The 21,604-nt window shown below is 42.4% G+C and overlaps 1 protein-coding gene across 4 annotated transcripts in view; it reads left to right on the top strand.

The window, feature by feature from the left end:
- Window positions 1-21,604, top strand: part of FAM13C (family with sequence similarity 13 member C) — a 166,492-nt gene that overhangs the window by 86,133 nt on the left and 58,755 nt on the right. For all 4 annotated transcript variants that reach the window (XM_066242819.1, XM_066242820.1, XM_066242818.1 and 1 more), the window contains one exon: window positions 13,728-13,791. In XM_066242819.1, coding sequence (XP_066098916.1) covers window positions 13,728-13,791 — 64 coding nt within the window. The remainder of the gene's footprint in view (window positions 1-13,727; window positions 13,792-21,604) is intronic.

Genomic DNA, 21,604 nt, shown 5'->3' with positions numbered 1-21,604 from the left:
TAGTGGCTCAGGATAGAGCTTTTGAGACAGTTCAATTCAATCCCCTCCTCCCTAGTTGTGTATTCTGGATATTTCTTTTTTATCTACTAGCCCTCATAGTTTTCTGGTTCAGATTGTGCTAAGGGTTAAGTGCCTCTGGCTCTAACATTCCCAGAGAACATTTGGAAGGCATGCAGGATGTGTAACAATTCTTTGTTGTGTGGGACTGCCCCGCACATCTCAGGGGCTTTGGCAACTTTGGTTCCAGTCTACCAAATGCTAGTGGGCACCCCCAGCCTCTGAGCCAATCACAGGTAACCTCCAGATTTTCTAAATGCTCCCTAGGGAACATACACCACCCCCTTGAGAAATACCAATCTCCATGCTCTATATTTAAAATTATATTTCAGAAGAGTATTAACATGGGTACATATTCATGATCTATTTACACATGGGCCAAATGCAGTTACATTACGCTATTACAGTGTGATTCTGCTTTTGCTTCCTATATAATTATGTACAGAAACATACACTGGAAAGACGTAAGGTGATTATTTTCAGGTGGGATGATATGAATAATTTAAAAAATATTCTTTTTTATTTCCAAATTTCCTCCCATTGAGCCCCTATTAGGTTTACAAATCAAGAAATTGTTTATAAGTAAGAAACTAATATACTATTCAGGATGTGGAACCATAATAAATTTGTTAAAATCAAACATATGACATAATTTTATTCTCTCTCTCTCTTTTTGGACCTGTTGTATCTCAATGGAAGGTAAACAGGAATATTAAGAGAGTGTTAGGAGAGCATGGATTTGTTTTAAATTTTTGTTAACAAAAGGAAATTTCAAAGACATTTTTAATACCTGTGGCTTTTATGGTTTGGGCCACTTGGGCTCAGAAGGCAAATATGAAAGATGACTTTTATAGGGTCCAATGATACTTAAAACCAGAATTTGTATTAGATACTTCTTCCTTTGAGTGTTTTATTCTGTGGATTTGCCTCTCTGAAAATTAATCCACCCTTGCCCATCAGATGGATGGTGATCCAGGTTTTATTCATCTTGTGCTAAGACCACAGTGGTAAGGACAGCTTTGTGTTGAAGCACGTATAGCATTTGTTGTTTGCTTCTAAATGAAATAATAATGAGAATGCTAATAACATCTGTACTCTGGGAATAGCAGCTACAGAGGTGCTGCTGTTTAAGACCTAGGCAGAGTCTGTGAAGCTGGATTATACTTGATAGCGAGGAGAGTGTGATATCAGAAGGTTGCCAGTGGCCAGACTCAGAGGGCCTGTTAGTCTGGATTCTGGGTTTTTAGGAGTCCAGAGAGAAGTCATTCCAGGATATAAATGGGAATGATGGGCTCAGATTACATTTCTAAAAGACTACACTAGGGAGCGTGTGGGTGGGGAGACATCTTGCGGCCAAAGCATCCTCCTAGCGGAAGCTAATGGTGGCAGTGAGGAAGGTAGGAATCGGACAGAGGAAGTCATGATGACTCATGACATTTCCTTTAGGGAGAGAAAGGATACTTTTACTAGGAACATATGGCATTTAGGTTTGCTTGCTTTATTTATTTAAAATTTTATTTAGCAAATTAAATTTAACAGGCTAGCATTGATCAATAAGAGTACATTGATTTCAGGTAAACATTTCTATAGTATTTGAACTGTTGATTATGTTGTATACCCATCACCCAAAGTCAAATTATTTTCTGTCACCTTATATTTGTCCCTCTTTAACCCTCCCCCCACCCTGTATCAGAGGTCCCCAAACTTTTTACACAGGGGGCCAGTTTACTGTCCCTCAGACCGTTGGAGGGCCGCCACATACAGTGCTCCTCTCACTGACCACGAATGAAAGAGGTGCCCCTTCCGGGAGTGCGGCGGGGGGCCGGATAAATGGCCGCAGGGGGCCACATGCGGCCCTCGGGCCGTAGTTTGGGGATGCCTGCCCACACCCCTTCTCTTACATCCCCCTCCCCCTGGGAACCCCTTCACTTTTATCTTTGTCCATGCATCTCAGTTTATATCCCACCTTTGTGTGAAATCATACAGTTCTTAGCTTTTTCTGATTTACTTATTTCACTCAGTATAATGTTCTCAAGGTCCACCCATGTTGTCATATATATGTACCATATCTTTTTTTTTTTTTTTTTTTTTTTTTTTTTTTTAGTGAGCGAGAGAGAGACAGAGAGGGACAGACAGATAGGAAGAGTGAGAGATGAGAAGCATCAATTCCTTGTTGCATCACCTTAGTTGTTCATTGATTGCTTTCTCATATGTGCTTTGACTGGGGGGCTACAGCTGAGCCAGTGACTCCTTGCTCAAGGTAGTGACTTTAGACTAAAGCCAGTGGCCTTGGGCTTCAAGCTATTGGCCTTTGGCCTCAAGCCAGCAACCATAGAGTCGTGTATATGATTCCACGCTCAAGCTGGTGAGCCCGTGCTTCAGCCAGCGACCTCAAGGTTTTGAATCTGGGTCCTCAGCGTCCTAGGCTGATGCTCTATCTACCGTGCCACTACCTAGTCAAGCTGTACCACATTTTCTTTATCCAATCCTCTATTGAGGGACACTTTGGTTGTTTCCATGTCTTGGCCACTGTGAATAATTCTGCGATGAACATGGGGGTACATGTGTCTTTATGTATCAGTGTTTTCAAGACAGATGATAACAAGTGTTGGAGAGACTGTAGAGAAAAAGGAACCCTCATTCTCTGTTGGTGGGAATGCAACTTAGTATAACCATTATGGAAGAAAGTGGTGGTTCCTGAAAAGGTTAAGAATAGAATTACCATATGGTACTGCAGTCACTCTATGGGGTATCTACCCCCAAAACTCGAAAATAGAGGCTTGTTTAATATTAATTCATACTCAAATACTCTGTGCTTTCTTTTTAAGTTCTCTTGTTTTTAGAGCTGTACTGATTTGTGATTTTGAAGTTAAAGTGTTAGAAGGCCGAGTATCAGATATAATATTACAATGCCCAGTGCAATAAGTATTTAATATTCACCAAATATTCATCTGTCATTCAATCTCCCCCGCCATGACGTGTGATTCCCTGTGCCCTTCACTGCACCTGCACCTGCACCAATCTTCATTTGTGTATGACTTTTTGTCTCTGTTCCTGATTGTAAGCTCCAGAGAGACTGAGACTGTGTCTACTTAGTTACGTTGCTCACATTCTTATGTTAGGCTCCACCAGCAATCAGAGCCTCATAGGAAAACTTGGGTACAAGGAGGTGACCCTGGGAAGCAGGAACATAGGAGGAGGAAGAGCTGACAGCAAGTGTGTAACTGAACACTCTTGTGACTGGAACTAGTTCTCTGAGGAACTGTGTAGAAAGTTCCCAGATGTATCTGTCTGAAAATTGGGGGGCTGCAGTGTTTATCCACATATTCCCCTTTTCATTGCCCCTGAAGGAGGTAGCTATCACACACTTCCAGGCTGAGGGAGCCAGCTCTGCCTCAGAAAGTCTTGAGGTAAAGAAGTGAGGAGACTTGGCAGGTGCCTGAGGTGGGTATGGTGAGTGAGCAGAACTGGACGGAGCTGAAGCACCTGCTACGATGGCTCTGCCTCCTGGGGGAGCACTGCCTGGCACAGGGAGCAGGTGTCTAACAGTCACTTATTAAATGAATGCCGTAAATGAGATGACAGAAGTAAAGTGCTTTGCATTCTGCTTAGCAAACCAGGTGCTGCTGTCATTATTATTGATAAAAAAACAAAAAGTATTATTAGTATCTCAGCTCCCACTGAATCCCCTGTCCTCAGTATCCCTTCTCAAACTCTTCCTTTCTGGTTCCCAGGGGTTTTGTTTTTGTTTTTGTCTTTTGACAGAGAGAGAGAGAGAGAGAGAAACAGATAAGGACAGACAGAAAGGAAGGGAGACAGATAGGGAGAGAGATGAGAAGCATCAATTCTTTGTTGCGACGCATTAGTCATTCATTTATTGCTTTCTCATATGTGCCTTGACCAGGAGGCTACAGCAGAGCCAGTGACCCCTTGCTCAAACCAGTAACCTTGGGCGCAAGCCAGAGACCATGGGGTCATGTTTTATGATCCTGCGCTCAAGCTGGTGAGCTGGTGCTCAAGTGGGTAAGCCACGCTAAAGCTGGTGACCTCGGGGCTTCGAACCTGGGTCCTCTGTATCCCAATCCGACTCTCTATCCACTGATCCTCTACCTGGTCAGGCTTCCAGGGTATTTTGAACCATACATATGACCGCTCCATCTCTTACTCTCTGCCAGTTCTAACACTGGCCTCGTGGGTCTGACTCTCTGCTAACCCATTCTCTGGGCATTGGAGTGGTTCTGGACGTTTCTGGGTCTGTTCCAGCCCACCAAGGTGAGAAGAGGTATCTATGTTAGTGCAGCTGGGTTTTGTTGTGTTTGGAGTTTCTCATAGTGTTTCCAGGGACATAGCCTTTTTCTCTTCTGAAATATATCTGCTTGAAGACCAGGCCAGAAGTACCCAGGTAACTTCTGTTCTCATAGAAGCCCCTCCCCTGTGCCCTTTAGCCATTGGACTCTTCCCAGGTTGTTGCACCGGTACCTTTAGGATAATGTTTCCCAATTAGTAATCTCCTGTGGTGCTTGTTAAAAGCATGTTACCAGTTCACTCCTCTGGAAACTCTGAGTCAGTGAGGCCTAGGAAACTGTTTTTATTTTTATTATTTTATCTTATTTTACCTTTTTAGCAAGAGAGAAAGAGAGAGAGACGGACAGGGAGGGAGGGAGGGAGAGAGAGATGGGAAGCACTGATTCTTCATTAAGGTACCTTAGTTGTTCATTGATTGTTTTCTTATATGTGCCTTGATTGGGGGCCTTCAGTGAGCCAGTGACCCCTTGCTCAAGCCAGTGACCTTAGACTCAAGCCAGCAACCTTGGGCTTCAAGCCAGTGACCAGGGGTTAACATCTGTGATCCCATACTCCAACCTGTGACCCTGTGCTTAAGCTGATGAGCTGTGCTCAAGCCGGCGACCACAGGGTTTTGAATCTGGGTTCTCAGCATCCCAGTCTGATGCTCTATCCACTGTACCACCACCTGGTCAGGCCCTAGGCAGCTGCTTTTTAACAAAACTGGTTGATTCTAATCATCAGGTTAAGTATAAGGTGGGAGTAGGGGGTGGGGCTTGGGCTCTCACTACTGGGAAGGCATGTTATGAAGGATCGGTGTTCTCCCTCTAGCCATCGTTGTCCCCTCTGTAGGATTCCATTGACCAGTACAAGCACATAAATTTGTTTGGAGAGTCAGTTCATGAACAGCTATTGACGTCTAGTTTTGTTTTCTGTTGGTGATCTCCTTGAGAGTCATTTTAAACTTTGTGCCTTGATTTTTTTTTATCTTTGAAGCTGTCTGTCCAAAATTTAATATTGATCCTTTAGGATAAAAAATGGGGGAAAACAGTAATGTCTTTAACTGAAGCTTAGAATCTCTAGAAAAAGAAACTTTATATTTACTGGCATCAAGGGTTGTTACTGTTGCTAAAAATATTACTGGAATTTATTGGCATCTTGTCCGTGTCTGCATATAGAGCTATTGTTTGTTCATAAAGAATGTTTTGCTTAGAGTATTGTCCTCTTGGGATATACCTTTTGTTTTCAAAAGAGTTTTAGGAAACAGTGGAATACAGCCAGCTGACAGTCATCCGGGTATACATCGGTGTATCCCGTGTTGCTTTCTAATATAGACTTTCTAACACAGAGGCTCAATTCAGTATAGTAGGATATCTGGAACTCTTAAGATGAGCTTGCTGGTAGGCACTGTTTGGCTAACTGTTCTGACTCTGAAGTACTCTGAAAAGGGCGTTGGACGTTCTTTTACTCTTTCTGCCCAGTTTTCTAAATGTGGGTTAGAAAGATACTTGCTAATCTTTCACATGTCTCTTTGGGAAAGAAAGATATTTGCTGTGAGACTAAGAGTCATTCCTTCTTCCATTCCTTGCTGGTATACTACAGTGGGGGAGGGAACATGAGCTTACCATAATCATTGTGTATACTCAGGCATATACCAGAATTGACAATTGCCCACATGTGAGTGCCTACTATGTGCCAGATGCCAGGATTAACCCTAGAATAAATGTTAAGCAAGACTCATGGTCTCTGCCCTGGGGAGCTTATCATCATGACAAAGAAACAAATCAAATAATTATATGAATACACAATTAGCGACTAAGACATCTACAGATCAGTTGTGGAGGGTCAGACTACAATAAGACATACAAAAGGGAAACCTAATTGGTCTGGTACCAGGTATCTAAAGGATGGATGGATTGATTAGGAGGAGAAGGGGAGAGGCTGGAGCATTATGGGCACAGGAGAACAGCACACATGAAGGCCCAGGGTGGACCGGGGCACAGTGCGTCCAAGCAGCTGAGAGAATGCCAGTGTAGTGGGTGCACAGGGAGACTGCTAGGAACTGAGGGTGGAGATGTGAACAGAGGCTAAACCCTTCAGGATGTCATAGATGACTTTGAGAATTTTGGTCTTTATTATAAGCACGGTGTGCAGAAAGGTAGTGACAAGGCTGTTGTGTGGGAATGATGTGGGAAAGGTGGAGAAACAGAGGGACCAGGGAAATGATCGTGGCTTGGCCTAATGTGGTGGGGAGAGAACAGATGCAAAAGTTATTTGGGATAAAAAATTGAGGGACTTGGTTATAAATTGACTATTGGGTTTCAGGGAGAGGACAGTGTCAGGCAACTCTCAGATGTTTTCCATGACCAATTGGACAGATGGAGAAGCTTTCACCTGACTTAGGGAATACTTTCATGAACTAATTTAAGTATGGATAGTTGAAATGCTGGTGTAAATAACAAATCCTATGCTAAAATACTGCTTCTTTACAAATGATCACATCTGTGATTTGACATTATTCTTAGGACAAGAAAAATGTCTCCATGCTTTGTTCGTTGTGCTATTTTGAATTCCAGTCAACCTCCTGGTGAAATGTCACTGTAGAGTGACCCTACAGGCTGGCTAAGCACATGCTTTAGGGTTCCAACAATGTGGGAACAGAAAAACTTTTAGAAAAGTTGCACTTCAATCTGTAGCCATAATTTTTCAGCTACAGAATCCAGCAAGAAGCTCTTTTAATATCAGCAAATAATTTTTTAAGTTTTGTGTTTCTCTGTTGAGAAACGCTTTTATTTTGAATTATATCATGATGGTGGCAGCAGCGATGTGGTGGCACAGTGGGGTGGTGATGATGGTGATACGGATAGAGGGTTTGGTTGGGTGGCGATGGTGGTCATGGCGACAAGAGCAGTGATAATAATAATGGTGGTGGTGGTGGTGTTTGAAGGCATTGCATTCTGATCAGTATTTATTTTTAAAGACTTTATTTATTGATTTTACAGAGGTGGTGAGGCAAGAAGTATCATCTCGTAGTTGCTTCACTTTAGTTGTTCATTGTTTGCTTGTTTTATGCTCCTTGACCAGGCAAGCCCAGGGTTCTGAACCTGCAACCTCAGCATTCCAAGTTGACACTATCCATCGCACCAGCACCGGCCAAGCACATTCTGATCAGTATTGAGAGCCGTGACTGGGCTCTGAGGAGTCAGTGCTGCATTTTCCATTGCCTGGACCTGGGCTAGGGGGCAGGCCTGTGGTTGGCAGAGAGCTCTGACTGCCCCACTCATCAGTGCCCTCTCCAGAAGCGTGCATTTGATAGAGATGTGTGTTATCTATTCTCTATTGTTGTTTTGAGTGAAGGGAGGAAAGAATTGGAAGGTATGTTTCAATGTGATCCAGTTTTTGAGTTTAGGCCAGGCTCTAGCCAGGATTGTACATGGTTCGAGCAGTATCTTTAAAGATCTCAAAAATAAGGGAATTTGATGTACCTAGCTGCTGTTTCAGTTCTCTTTTCTTTGCTAAATATTTCTAGTGAGAAGCTTTTGTTTCTGTTTCCTCTTCTGCCATGGCCTTTGTCTTTTGCATTCCAGTTAACTCTTATTTCTACACTTTCATTCTCATTATTTCCCGATGACTAAGATTTTCTAGCAGTGTGAGCTTAGACAGTTCTCCTATATGTTCCGTTCTTGTCTTTCTTTTTTTCTCTGTATTAACATCTGGTACACCACAGATCACAGAATTTTTTCTTTAGACTCTGTCTCCTATAAGAATATAAGTTCTATCAGGGTAGGGACTTTGTTTTATTCAGTGTTTTATTCCCAACACCTGCAATAGTACCTGGTACAGAGGTGGTGCTTAAAAATGTGTTTAATGAGTGAATGAAGTTACTTAATAGCCCTGGTAGGTCAAATGGGTATTATAAGGCAAATCTGTTACAGTCACCATGAGGATGAAATAAAATAATACAAGGAAACTTCCTGGCAGTCCCAGCCTGGCATAGTAAGCCTGGTGAGTTAATAGGTTTTTCTTGACACTCTTCTTTTTTGTAACATCTTTCTCTTCAGCATTTAGAGCAGGGATCCCCAAACTACGGCCCGTGGGCCGCATGCGGCCCTCTGAGGCCATTTATCCGGCCCCCGCTGCACTTCCGGAAGGGGCACCTCTTTCATTGGCGGTCAGTGAGAGGAGCATAGTTCCCATTGAAATACTGGTCAGTTTGTTGATTTAAATTTACTTGTTCTTTATTTTAAATATTGTATTTGTTCCCGTTTTGTTTTTTTTACTTTAAAATAAGATATGTGCAGTGTGCATAGGGATTTGTTCATAGTTTTTTTTTTCTTTTCATTTTTCTGAAGCTGGAAACAGGGAGAGACAGTCTGACAGACTCCCGCATGCGCCCGACCGGGATCCACCCGGCACGCCCACCAGGGGCGACGCTCTGCCCACCAGGGGGCGATGCTCTGCCCATCCTGGGCGTCGCCATGTTGCGACCAGAGCCACTCTAGCGCCTGAGGCAGAGGCCACAGAGCCATCCCCAGCGCCCGGGCCATCTTTGCTCCAATGGAGCCCCGGCTGCGGGAGGGGAAGAGAGAGACAGAGAGGAAAGCGCGGCGGAGGGGTGGAGAAGCAAATGGGCGCTTCTCCTGTGTGCCCTGGCCAGGAATCGAACCCGGGTCCTCCGCACGCTAGGCCGACGCTCTACTGCTGAGCCAACCGGCCAGGGCCCATAGTTTTTTTTATAGTCCGGCCCTCCAATGGTCTGAGGGACAGTGAACTGGCCCCCTGTGTAAAAAGTTTGGGGACCCCTGATTTAGAGTGTTCTTCTGTTTAGCTTTTTACTTCCTTAGCAATGTGTTCATTTTCTTCATGGCTCTTTTTCCTTCTGTCCCATAATTGGCCAATTTCAGAGACCTGCTTACTGGTTCTGAGTAAGGGTATCCCCGCTTTTTATCTCTTTCAGCTTATTTATTCATCAGCTTCAATTATTATTGACATATACTATAGATTATGTTATTGTTATGGTATTTTATAGATGATTATAGAATGCATTGTTATTTTAATATAGCTGACAGTAGTCCTGGCATTATTCACGAACTGCCCTTCCCGTGATGCATTCTCCCAGGAGTAGTTGTTATTTTTATCTTCACTTCACAGAGAGGAAATTGAGGCTTAGAGATGTTACTATCCTGGCCATGGGTACACATCTCTAGTAAATGATAGATCAAGGAGTCATTATCAGTTCTGTTTCCTTTTGATTCTTCATTTACCCATCCGTCAGAAAGAGGTGCATGAAGTGCTTACCAGGTGGCAGGCAGCATGCTGGGCTCTGGCCACACAACAAGGAAAAAAACTGGTGTAGCGCCTGTGACCGTTGCACACCACATCGGTCACTCCTCTTCACTCTGCTGAGCAGTCTGTAGAGTGCCCCGTTCTAGGGTGAGCCTTGTTTAGGTATTTTTAATTCCTTATTTCAGCCTTTCCTCAAGCTTCAAATATCTAAGTCTAAACTCACGAATTGCTTCTCTTCATATCTTCTCCTCCTTCTCCTCAGCAAAATTACATATTTTTATATCTCCGTTAGAAAAACCAGGTCATTATCCTTGTCATATAGGCTCAAAACTTTGAAATAACTTTTATTACTTGGCTTAGGCCAGTTGGCTCAGTGGTACAGTGTCAGCCCAGCATGTGTATATCCTGGGTTCAATTCTTGGTCAGGGTACAGAGGAGAAGCAACCGTCTGCTTCTCCACCCCTCCTCCTACCCCTTCTCTCTCTCTCTATCTTTCCCTCACTCTCTCTCTTCCCCTCCTGCAGCCATGACTCGATTGGATTGAGTGCATCACACTGGGCGCTGAGGATGGCTTCTTGGAGCCTGTCTCAGGAACTAAAAATAGCTCAGTTGCTTGCATTGGCCCCAGATGGGGGTTGCTGGGTGGATCCCACTCCTGGCGTGTATAGGAGTCTGTCTCTCTCCCCTCCTCTCACTTGGAAAAGAAGAAAAACATTTCATTCTTTTAGCTCTTTCATTTCATACTTTAAATCCACATCTGTGGCCTCTTCATTGTTTTTATCCTTGAAAAATATCGCTCTGATTTGCCTCTCCCTCCCCAGTTCCTCTCTACCATTCTAATACTAGCTCCTGTGCTCTGTTCCTTGACTTAACTGAAATAGTGTCAAGGTTGGATGTTAATTAGTTTTTTATCTTCTACTTAAGTGTCCACTAGACTGTAAGCCTCCCAAAGGCATAAACACATCCTTATTTATTATGTCCTCAACAATGTACCAGGCACATAGGAGATCATCAGATGATTACTAAATTAAGCACCTTTAATGCTTAGATCACCATTCTCAGACTTGATCTGGAGATTTATGTGGAGATTGTGAATAGTTTTCCTGGAAAATCATGTGAATATTCTACTTGCAGACTGTTCTGTGCATCCAAATCTGCACACTATATTTTTAAACCAAGTCTGTAACTACTTTTTCCCATTAATGTTTGCTATTTGTATATTTGTTTTGCCATCTGCTGGCACCAAAGTCCTAGAGAAATTTCTTCTTGAAAACATAAATATTCTTGCCTGAGCTGTGGTGATGCAGTGGATGAAGTGTTGACCTGGAATGCTGAGGTTGCCGGTTTGAAACCCCAGGCTTGCCCAGTCAAGGCACATACAGGACGCAACAACTACAATGATCCCCCGTCCTCAACAGTCCTCTCTCTCTGTGTCTCTCTCCTCTCTCTCTCAAATGAATAAATTAAAATCTTTAGGAAAACAGAAATATTCTTTCTGTTAAAGAGCAAGACTCTCCCATTTTTCTGGTGCCACCATAACTATAGAAACACAGTTTGAGAACCACTATGAATTACAAAGAAATTCGGAGCGACTCAGAGTTTTAGAAGTTACTGGATAGGATGGGTTAATCCCTGTCCCCAGGAGAGTTTCCCCCAGTTTTTGAGAAAGAGATACTTTGTGTTTTCTGAAGCCCTGTAATCACTGTGTTTGTGGCTCAGGGACTAGGTGGGCATAGGATGGGTGTGCTAGTGGTCTTCTTCCGTATTTCCTTACTTTGCTCACGGGAACCACCTCTCCCCGAGGTCATGGTTGGGACCGTTAGCCTTCCATGACATTCAGGCTTCCGTCACTATACATGGTGGATATCAGTATGACCTTCACAATTTTGTCTGACCATCTCCTTGCCTTTCTCATTAGAAGTAAATTGTTTGCACAGTTAGCAATGCCTGTGGCCTGAAAGAACTCTGCATTCTTCAGAATATTTTGAAGTGAAGCTCTGGGCATTTCTGAATGTGCATCTTTATCTTGTTGGCCACTCAGAAGACATGTATGCTTTCTTTCAGGACTCACGTTGAAGCAGAACAGTATCTGTAAATAATTATGTCCCCAAATAAATCATTTTATAAATGACTTAACACTTTTATGCATTAAAATAGCAGGCTGTTTTATATGGATAATAATAATTTAATGTTTTTTATATAATAGTCTATGAACTGCTGCAGAAAAACTTGAATGTTATGCAATAGATGCCTTTGGCACATCATGGTTTAGAGCTAATCATCTGCCAGTTGTGGAGCTTGGGTTTTTGTTTTAAACTAAAAAAAATTAATTCAGAGTACATATGCCCATTTTAAGTTCTTTTTCTCCTATTGGTAATTAGGTAGTGGCAAAAGCCAGCTTCACCATATTACAAGCAATTACTATAACATTGTGTTAGTTAAGAGACAGGATGAAATTTCCAAAAGCTGTCTTCAGTGAACAAATGCTGTCATTTTGTAGCAATATTATCATATTACATTTTTACTGAGAATTTAACAATGTAGAAAATGGTTATGGGGAGCAGGTGACAGGAAGGGTATAAAGAGGGTCAAATATAAGGTGACGGAAAGTGATTTCACTTTGGATGATGGTTATACAATATAATCAACAGTTCAAATGCTATAGAAATGTTCACCTGAAATCTGTGTACTCTTATTGATCATTGCTACGCTGTTAAAGTTAATTGTCTAAATAAAATAAAAATAAAAACAAATATAAAAAGACATTAGATATAATCACTGATATTTTGCGAGCTTACATTTTACTTTTCTTTTTTCCAAGTGAGAGGAGGGGAGATAGACAGACAGACTCCTGCTTGCACCTAGCCGGATTCACCCTGCCCGTGGCCATACTCACAAGGAAGCTATTTCTAGCACCTGAGGCAGAGGCTCCAATGAGCAATCCATAGTGTCAGGGGTTGATGTGCTTGAACCAATCAATCCATGGTTGCAGGAGAGGAAAAGAGAGAGAAAAGTAGGAGAATGAGGGGTAGAGAAACAGACGGTTACTTCTCCTATGTGCCCTGACTGGGAATTGAACCAGGGACATCCACACACAGGGCTGATGCTCTACCAGTGAGCCAACTGGCCAGGTTTGGGGCTTAACTTTTAATATGGAATAATAAATGAACAGAACAATATCAGATAGTGATAAATGGTGAGAGAAAATCTAAGGACAGCATGAGAGAGAGAGTGAAGGGGAGAGCTACTTCTAGGAAGTTAGGAAGATCAGGAAAGTTTCATTGGGAGGTGACAGAGGAGCTGAGTTGATACATGCTGAGAGGAGTTAGTTCTATGAAGATCTGGGGAAAGAGCTGTCTGGGACAGCAAGGCTGAATGAAGGTTTGAACAGGGAACTAGCATTATGTGTTGAAGAGACAGAAGGCCAGACAGGCTAGAGTGTAAGGGACTGCGATGAGAGTGATAGGAGGTGGGGCCAGGAAGGCTGGCAGAACTCAAACACTGTACTGTGCTGCAGACCAGTGTAAGGAGTCTGGGCTTGATTCTGTGAACAGTGGGCAGTCACTGAGGTTTTTATGTTTGTTGTTTTTTTTGTGTGTGTGTGTATTTTTCCGAAGCTGGAAACGGGGAGAGACAGTCAGACAGACTCCCGCATGCGCCCGACCGGGATCCACCTGGCACGCCCACCAGGGGCGATGCTCTGCCCACCAGGGGGCGATGCTCTGCCCCTCCGGGGCATCGCTCTGCCGCGACCAGAGCCACTCTAGCGCCTGGGGCAGAGGCCAAGGAGCCACCCCCAGTGCCCGGGCCATCTTTGCTCCAATGGAGTTTCGGCTGCAGGAGGGGAAGAAAGAGACAGAGAGGAAGGGGGGGGGGGGGATGGAGAAGCAAATGGGCGCTTCTCCTATGTGCCCCGGCTGAGAATTGAACCCGGGTCCCCTGCACGCCAGGCCAACACTCTACCGCTGAGCCAACTGGCCAGGGCCATCACTGAGGTTTTTAAAACAAGGGTATAGTTTGATCTGTAGCCACCATCTTCAAATGTGCGTTGTTGAAAGGTTTCTTTTAAAATTAAAATACTTTTCCTTTGTATTTTATAGAGTAGACCAGGGGGCTGCCATTTTACCAAAGGATGCTTTTGAAACTCAGCAGGACTTAAACGAGGTAAGTGCAATCATTGTGGGTTGTAATTAGCCAATCATGAAATTTACTATTTTTCCTAGTCCTAAGAATTCTATCTGATTAAAACTTTTAAGTATTTTTTGCTCTTAAGTGAACTTGTTTTTCTTGTAGTTCTTTAGGTAATGTTTTTCCTCACTCTGGAGCAAATACATTTAAAATATTATTTGCAAGGGTGCTCTCTGTATCTTGAATCTGAACCAAGTCCATAGCCATTCATTACACTTTTTCAACTTTGCTTCAGGATTGTATAACTGTGGCTGTGACGGTTACATTTGTACAATTTTCCCTTAATTTGATTTCATCTCTCTTTTTTCTAACAACACTTGCAGTCACAAATATAACTTTGCATGATATAGTGTGGTGTGTGCAATGAGGTCTCAGTCTGCTTTGAGGCAGTAAAGCCATATTTTCCAGTCCAAATGGTTTCCCACCAAACTGGACATCACAATGTTAATAAGCTTGTTCTAGACTTTCTTTGAAATGAATAATTTAATTCTTCTGTTGGAAATCCATATAATAAAATTAGGATCTCTGTTGTTATGAATGCCTTGGCTTAAGATATTGGCTTGGAATACTGTCCAGTTTTTCTTGTCCTCAATATATAATTAAGGAACAGTGGGTGGTATATCTGATTAGGATCATAGTAAAAAGAATGAAAAGACAATGTTCAGATGCCAGGAAGAGAAATGATAGGCTTCAAGCAAATTGTTGATCCGTCATTTGAAATGCATCGCTTCTCCCCCTCCAAAAAAAAATGGTAATAAACTGACTTTAGGGGTTTTCTTAAATTGTAGAACTTGGTAGAAATGAATAGCTAAAGGTATATCCACTGCCTGATTGAATCAAGTTAAATAAGTAACTAAATTATAGAAAAATACCCTAAAGATAACAACACAGAACATCACTTGTTATTTCTTTGTGGATGGAGACAGCTTTCAAAATCCACAACCTCACTCGTGGTAACAAGAGTGGAAAATAATTTAAGGGAAAAGAAGCAAAAGCCTGAATCAATGAATGCAGTTGTTGGTCCCACAATGAACAAGCAAAGTGCTGGTTGTAAGGAAGTGAAGCTTTGACTTTAGTGATTAGAAAAATGTGTTGGTTGTTAAGAGTGAACTTGTGATAGATTTCTAATATTTGGGAAAAACTCTGGTTTGTGAGCTGGACACCCATGAGATTATCTGATAGTTGCACAAAGATCTGTTTGAAAATAGGCTTTTCGGTATTCCTTCACCATATTGCATTTGCAGATTACATGATATATGCCAGCTCACTGCTCTGGGATTACATGGGTACAAGAGTGCTGAATGGACATGCGTATCTGAAAGAGCAGGGAGGGCCATGTTGTACATGTGCACTCTTCCATGAAAAAGGGGTGAGGCTGATCCGGACGGGTTGATAACAGCGAGGGCACGCTCCCCGTGGCAACCGGGTCAATGGTGTGTGCAGGTCCACAGCCTGTCGTGCCGTTTCGGTTGTGACTAGAATTTTCGGGCGGGAGGAAACCTCAGGAAAGCTTGAGCAGAGCAGCATGAGGGAGTCAAGGCCATGTAGGAAGGGTCCATGTGTTCAGGCTCATTGATGGAGACAGCCTGTACAACAGGAATCTATTGAACTGCGTCTTTCTCATAAGTAGTTTCCCAAACGTATGGAAACTGCTGTTTTTATGGAATAACCCCGTAATGTTTCTTCAGGCAGCAGAGTCCTGTGGAACACAAGTGGGAAACGCTGCTTTAATATTTTCAGTGGACATAGAAAATACATAGAAGAGCGCATACTGTGAGTGTGCAGCTGGATGAGTTCTCACAAAATGTGGAACCAGCACCCAGATCGAGAAACAGCACTGTCCGCATCCCAGACACCCCTTTGTGGTTCCTTTCAGTCACTTTGCCCCATAAAGATGACTGTGCTTTAGATGGACATAGATTTGTTTTGTTTATTTTTTAAGTTTTGTAGAAACAGACTGTGTGTATCCTTTTGTGTCTGGTTTCATTTACTTAGTATTATGTTTGTGAGAATTATACGTGTTTGGCATGTACTCTCAGTTTTTATCTTTCTTTTTTTTTTTAAGTTGGAAACGGGGAGGCAGTCAGACAGATTCCCGCATGCGCCCTACCGGGACTACCCGGCATGCCCACCAGGGGGCGATGCTCTGCCCATCTGGGGCATCGCTCTGTTGCAACCAGAGCCATTCTAGTGCCTGAGGCAGAGGCCACAGAGCCATCCTCGGTGCCCGGGCCAACTTTGCTCCAATGGAGCCTTGGCTGCGGGAGGGGAAGAGAGAGACAGAGAGGAAGGAGAGGGGGCGGGGTGGAGAAGCAGATGGACACCTCTCCTGTGAGCCCTGGCCGGAATCGAACCCAGGACTCCTGCACGCCAGGCTGACACTCTACCACGGAGCCAACCGGCCAGGGCCAGTTTTTATCTTTCTTGCTGTAACCCCTTGTAAGGTTGTTTCTCGTTTTTGACAATTATAATCAGTTGTTATTGATTAAATTTTTTCATGAACTGTTTTTTTTGGTCTCTGCATAGCTGACTTATTATCAGGTTATTTCTTCCATATCTAAATGGAAATGTAAGGAAAGTTTTCTCTTTTTTTATGTTAGCTCTCTTCATTGTTTTTTATTCCTTTTTTTTTTTTTTTTTTTTTTTTTTAAATTTAGCTACCCTTTCCTCTGCCCCAAGCCTTCCGGTTCTCTAAAAAAACCCCACCAGTTCTATATCTGCCCTCTTCCATTCCAACTTGCAAATATGAAGCCAGGGGAAAAAATTGTTTCTGGAGCCTCACAAGAAGTATGATCCAAAAATATTTTCCTGACTTTCCCATATACCATAAAGTTCTATATAAATAATTTGAAAATGCTACATATGTGCTTTATATTTTCCCAAAATTTCACTTCTGCCTTTTGAACTTCTGAAATTCCCTTGCTCTCTCACAGATGAATGGGGCTTAGCTTAGTTTGGTTCCAGAGATGGTACTAAACCCAGAGTCTCCTGTACCCAGTAAAATTGATACATGCTGTGGCATCTGGCTTTGTGTGTGTCTCTATACTTTTTCTCAGTGAACTTAAAACTCACTCACCTCTTGTTTTCACATTTCTTATGCAGTCTGAAGCTCCCAGTTTTTCACGTTGGGTATCTTAATAGAACTTGCGTCTCTATACTATCAGTTTCCATGACTCCTATGCTCAGGAAACATGCTTTATTTTCTTATATAATAGATATTTTGAAGGTATTTCACACTTAACTATTAGATAAAGTAAGTTTCAGCTGTGTGAATAAGTTTTTCCCATGTCACACTTTACCTGGTATTTTACAGATCTTAGAGGTAAAGTCAGCCACAAACCAGATGGCCCTAAAAGAGAAATTTGTCTCTGGTGGCCCTTCTGTGGATTTCTTCTTTCCCTTCCCTGTAAGGCTTTTTGGCTCTGAAACTATCTTATGCTGGCATAGACAAGTCTACAGTTTATCCTCTCTAAGCCTGAGGGGTCAGGGAATAAATGTAAAAATAAAATCTTGCCATTGGGTGAGTAAGTTTACCCAAAAAAGATATGTGAAGCACAAAGAAGCAGATACTCAACTTTAGAATGAAAAAATGAACACATCAGTCTTTTGCTTAGAATAAGCCCTACAGCTCTAATGTAAAAATTTCAGAATAGCTAAGTATTAAGGGGTAATTGAGGGAAATACTACTAGTATTTGTGTGTGTGTGTTCCTGTAATCAAACTCTGGAGACATATTATTCTCCCTAGCTCTGGACTTTAAGTTGGATGATTGATCATTAGAACAGAGGAATCACCATGACTAAGAGGATAGAATAAGTTCATTTATAGAGTGGAATAGATAAAAGAAATAAAGGTTGTTTTTAGAAGGTTTGGGGTCCTGAAAGTTTGTGGCAACCTGCTGAGATGGCCCGCCATAGTTAAGGTGAAGTGGCATTATAATTGAAGGGACTGAAGAATTATGGGCCCAGATATTAGCATGTTTACCAGCCTGATGTTGCAGTAACTGAATATGAACAAAACGACTGATAGAGAAGAAGAAACCAACCTAAATGGAAGTCACTGAATCATATCCAGGTCATGGAATGGTAGGGGAAGACATTGAGTTTTACAGAGGAGAAGAAATTGATAGGTTTAGCAGTGAGGGTCACAAGGGCAGTATTAATCCAGCCTTCCCACCCTGCTACCACTGTGAGGCAGGGAGTAGGAAAAGGAAATGGTTTCTGAAAAGTGGAGACAATTCTATTCCCATTGTTCCTTCATGAGAAGGCATAGAAATACTTGCTATGTCATTTTCCCTGGTAACCAATAGAACCAACAAAGTCTCAATAGTGACCTAGTGTTAAACCTTGAATTTTTAATTACAGTTCTTATTCTATAAAGGGGATGTCTGTTTTCATTTAGCTGACTATGAAAGAGGTTACTTATCTACCTAAAATCAATGTAAAAACTTCGTTTTCCTTCACATGCTATTGTTACTCTTATTTTTTGAATTATGTTAGTCAAAATAACTCAACATGAGCCTTACCATTAAAGCTATCTTCCTCTTTAAAATCTGTGAAGAAATCCTTAATACTTTAATTTTATTAAAAACAAACCAACTTGCACATTTCTGGTTCCCTTTGTTGAGCCAATATACACGTGTCTGTGTTTGTCTCCATGTGAAGGATTTGATTTTCCCTTTTTTTTTTTATTACCATGCATAGTTTTAGCATATGTTTTGGCATCAAGATTTCAAGATGGTACTTACTGTTTTGCTCAAGAATGTGTTTCTCCCTCAAAATTATTTCAATTTAAAAAAATGAAGCAAGAGTTTTTTTTAGTTTTTTGATACTTTTGACTTGGTTGAGTGGTACTATTTCTATAGAAGAGGCAGCTGTATTTTTCTATTGAAATAAAAACCCAGGCTATATGGTTAGGCCTTAGTTCGGGATTGATTGAGTATTCTTTTCTTTTCATGCATCTGGGATTTGTTTTCCCTTTGACTGAAAGTCAATACAACCTGGCTTTAATAAATAACAGGATTTTGTTGACTCACACAGCTGAAACTTTAGGATTGGGGTAGGCTCCATGCCTGGCTAAGTCCAGGGATTAAAGCCTTGTGTGGGCGCCATCTTTTTCTGCCTCTCGACTCTGTCTTCCTATATGGGCTTTGTCTTTATGTTAGTTCCTCTTTAGGGACACATTATTCTTACAACTGGTAATTCCAGTGTATATCGGTTTTCTACTATTGTGTAACAGATCACCGAAAAGCTTAGAAGCTACAAACACCCATTTATGAGTTCATGGTTATGTAGGTCATAAATTTGGGTAGACTTATTGGATTCTCTGTTTAAGGTTGTGCAAGCCTGAAATTAAGGCATTGGCTATAATGGATTATTATCTGGTGATTCTGGAAAACAGACCGTGTCTAAACTCATTGAGGTTGTTGCCTGAATTTATTTTCTTGTAGTTGTGGGACTGCGATCCCTGTTTTCTTGCTCCTTGCTGGTCATTAGCTGGGGGCATCTCTCAGCTTCTAGAAGTTGCCTGCATTCCTTCTCACATGCATCTTTCCATCTTTGAGCCAGCAACACTAAACCCTTCTGTGCTCTAAATCTCTCTGAGGTTGTCCAGTTTCCACCAACTAGAGGAAACTCTGCTTTTAAAGGGTTTACCTGATTGAGTCAGGCCCACCCACGCCATCTCTGTGCCCTTGGTCAGTTGAGTTAGAACTTCAGTTACTCCTGACCTGTGGTGGCGCAGTGGATAAAGCGTTGACCTGGAAATGCTGAGGTCGCCGGTTTGTAACCCTGGGCTTGCCTGGTCAAGGCACATATGGGAGTTGATGCTTCCAGCTCCTCCCCCCTTCTCTCTCTCTGTCTCTCCTCTCTCTCTCTCTCTCTCTCTCTCTCTCTCTCTCTGTCTCTCCCTCTCCTCTCTAAAATGAATAAAAAAACCCCAACAACTTCAATTACATCTGCAAAATACCTTTATGGCAGCACCTAGTAATGTTTGATTAACTAGCCTGGGTGTAGGACTCTTGGGGTCTCTCTTTAAGATTCTGTCTACTGTACGTAATGGACGGGACACAGTGAAAGTCCTATCTAGCTCTGAGAAGTTCCATGATTCTCATTTATCTGGCTTGGAGCATGTAGCCCTTTCTTAACCCAGTCACTATGACCTTGGGCTTTGGCTAGATTGGCTAGACACAGACCACACTTCCCACGTTGGATCTGGGGGTGCTGTTGTCACAAGATAGATGAATGCATTCTGGGCTGCATAATACTGCTCTGGAAGCAGAATACGCCAGGTAATTTTCCTGTGTGCTGGACCACTGCAGGATGCCAGTTAGCATTTTTCTGGTGTGGCTTCGTAAGCTGAGATAATGTGACCTTGCCTCCCTACCAGTATTTCTTACTCAGCTGGAACCTGGTGTCCTATGATTCATCTAGTTTTAGCCAAGTTGTCTCGTCACTGTAAGCGAGGACATCTTTTGGCCAAACATGGTGATGGTGTGAATCCTGATTTTAATTCCCATTTGAATGAACTGCACAGCAAAGAAACCCTGAGCTGTTTCCAGGCCTTGTTTTTTCTGGCCCATCGTTCAGAGGCAGCTATCCTTTCTGGCTTCCGGTTTCCAGGGAAATCAGGTCTGTAGTCCTCACAGTTCAGGAAATCCTTAGGGCAGTATTGGCAGAAAAGGCATTAGGAGCCGCTATACCAGCAGCTGCCTGTATTCTTCCTTGTTCGAGAATTAACTTAGAGAGACGTGAGAGGTATTGGGCTGGGAAGAAAGTCATGGAAAGACTTACCAATGCGCCTCACCTGTGCCTGCCTTTTGCCTACAGCCTTCCCCTGGTTCCCATTCTCCCCTGCAGCTTCGTCCATTGGCCCTTGCTTTTTCTTGTGTGCTGTCTAATCCTTTTCCTTGTCTCTTACTCTTTCATTTAATCTTCTTTACACTACTCATTCCCTACCCCTCATGGAAGGCTGCAAGGCGCTGAGTCTAGCTCAGTGGCTCCCCAGTGTCAGCCTGCGTCAGAGTTAAAGGAGAAAAGGACCATGTGGTGAGTTTTCCATAAAGCTAACATCTCCTAAAAGCACTTTAATGTAGAGAATATTCTTAAAATTTTCATTTTTTAGTGAAACAAAGGGGAGGTTTTAAATTTTTTAACTTTTCCACATGTCCTTATTTGTCAAGATAGAAAGCTGGCAGCTTATAATATAGTCCACTCCCTCTGCCCCACCAACTTTTAAAAGATATTTCTGTTGGTCCTAAGACCCAAATTTTGCGTGAAAACTGTGACTTTTTGTATATTTTTTCTAAGGAGTAATTTTTTTCTTCCAGCAGGGTTTACTGAGAGGCAGAGATGCACCTCACTGCAGGTTCGGTACTGGGTGGGGGTGGGTGCTGCAGCAGAGTTCAACTCGCCATCCTTCCCGGGGACTCGTGGGGAGTGACGCACATGACTCAATATCCCGGAGCCTGGCCTCGCCAGTGCCGCTGTCTTTTGCCCTTTTTGGGATGTTGTTGGTTTTCCCAAGGCTAGAATAATACTCAGATTTTAAGGCAGGCAAAAGCTTAATTTTTTTGTTTTCTTATTTATTTATTTATTTATTTATTTATTTATTTATTTCAGAGACAGAGAGAGAGAGTCAGAGAGAGGGACAGGGACAGACAGACAGGAATGGAGAGATGAGAAGCATCAATCATTAGTTTTTCGTTGTGCATTGCAATACTTTAGTTGTTCATTGATTGCTTTCTCATATGTACCTTGACCGCGAGCCTTCAGCAGACCGAGTAACCCCTT

The sequence above is a fragment of the Saccopteryx bilineata genome, chromosome 9 (assembly GCF_036850765.1).
Source record: "Saccopteryx bilineata isolate mSacBil1 chromosome 9, mSacBil1_pri_phased_curated, whole genome shotgun sequence".
Lineage (NCBI taxonomy): Eukaryota > Metazoa > Chordata > Mammalia > Chiroptera > Emballonuridae > Saccopteryx > Saccopteryx bilineata.
Note: the sequence above shows the minus strand (reverse complement) of the source record. Positions and strands in the feature narration are given on the sequence as shown.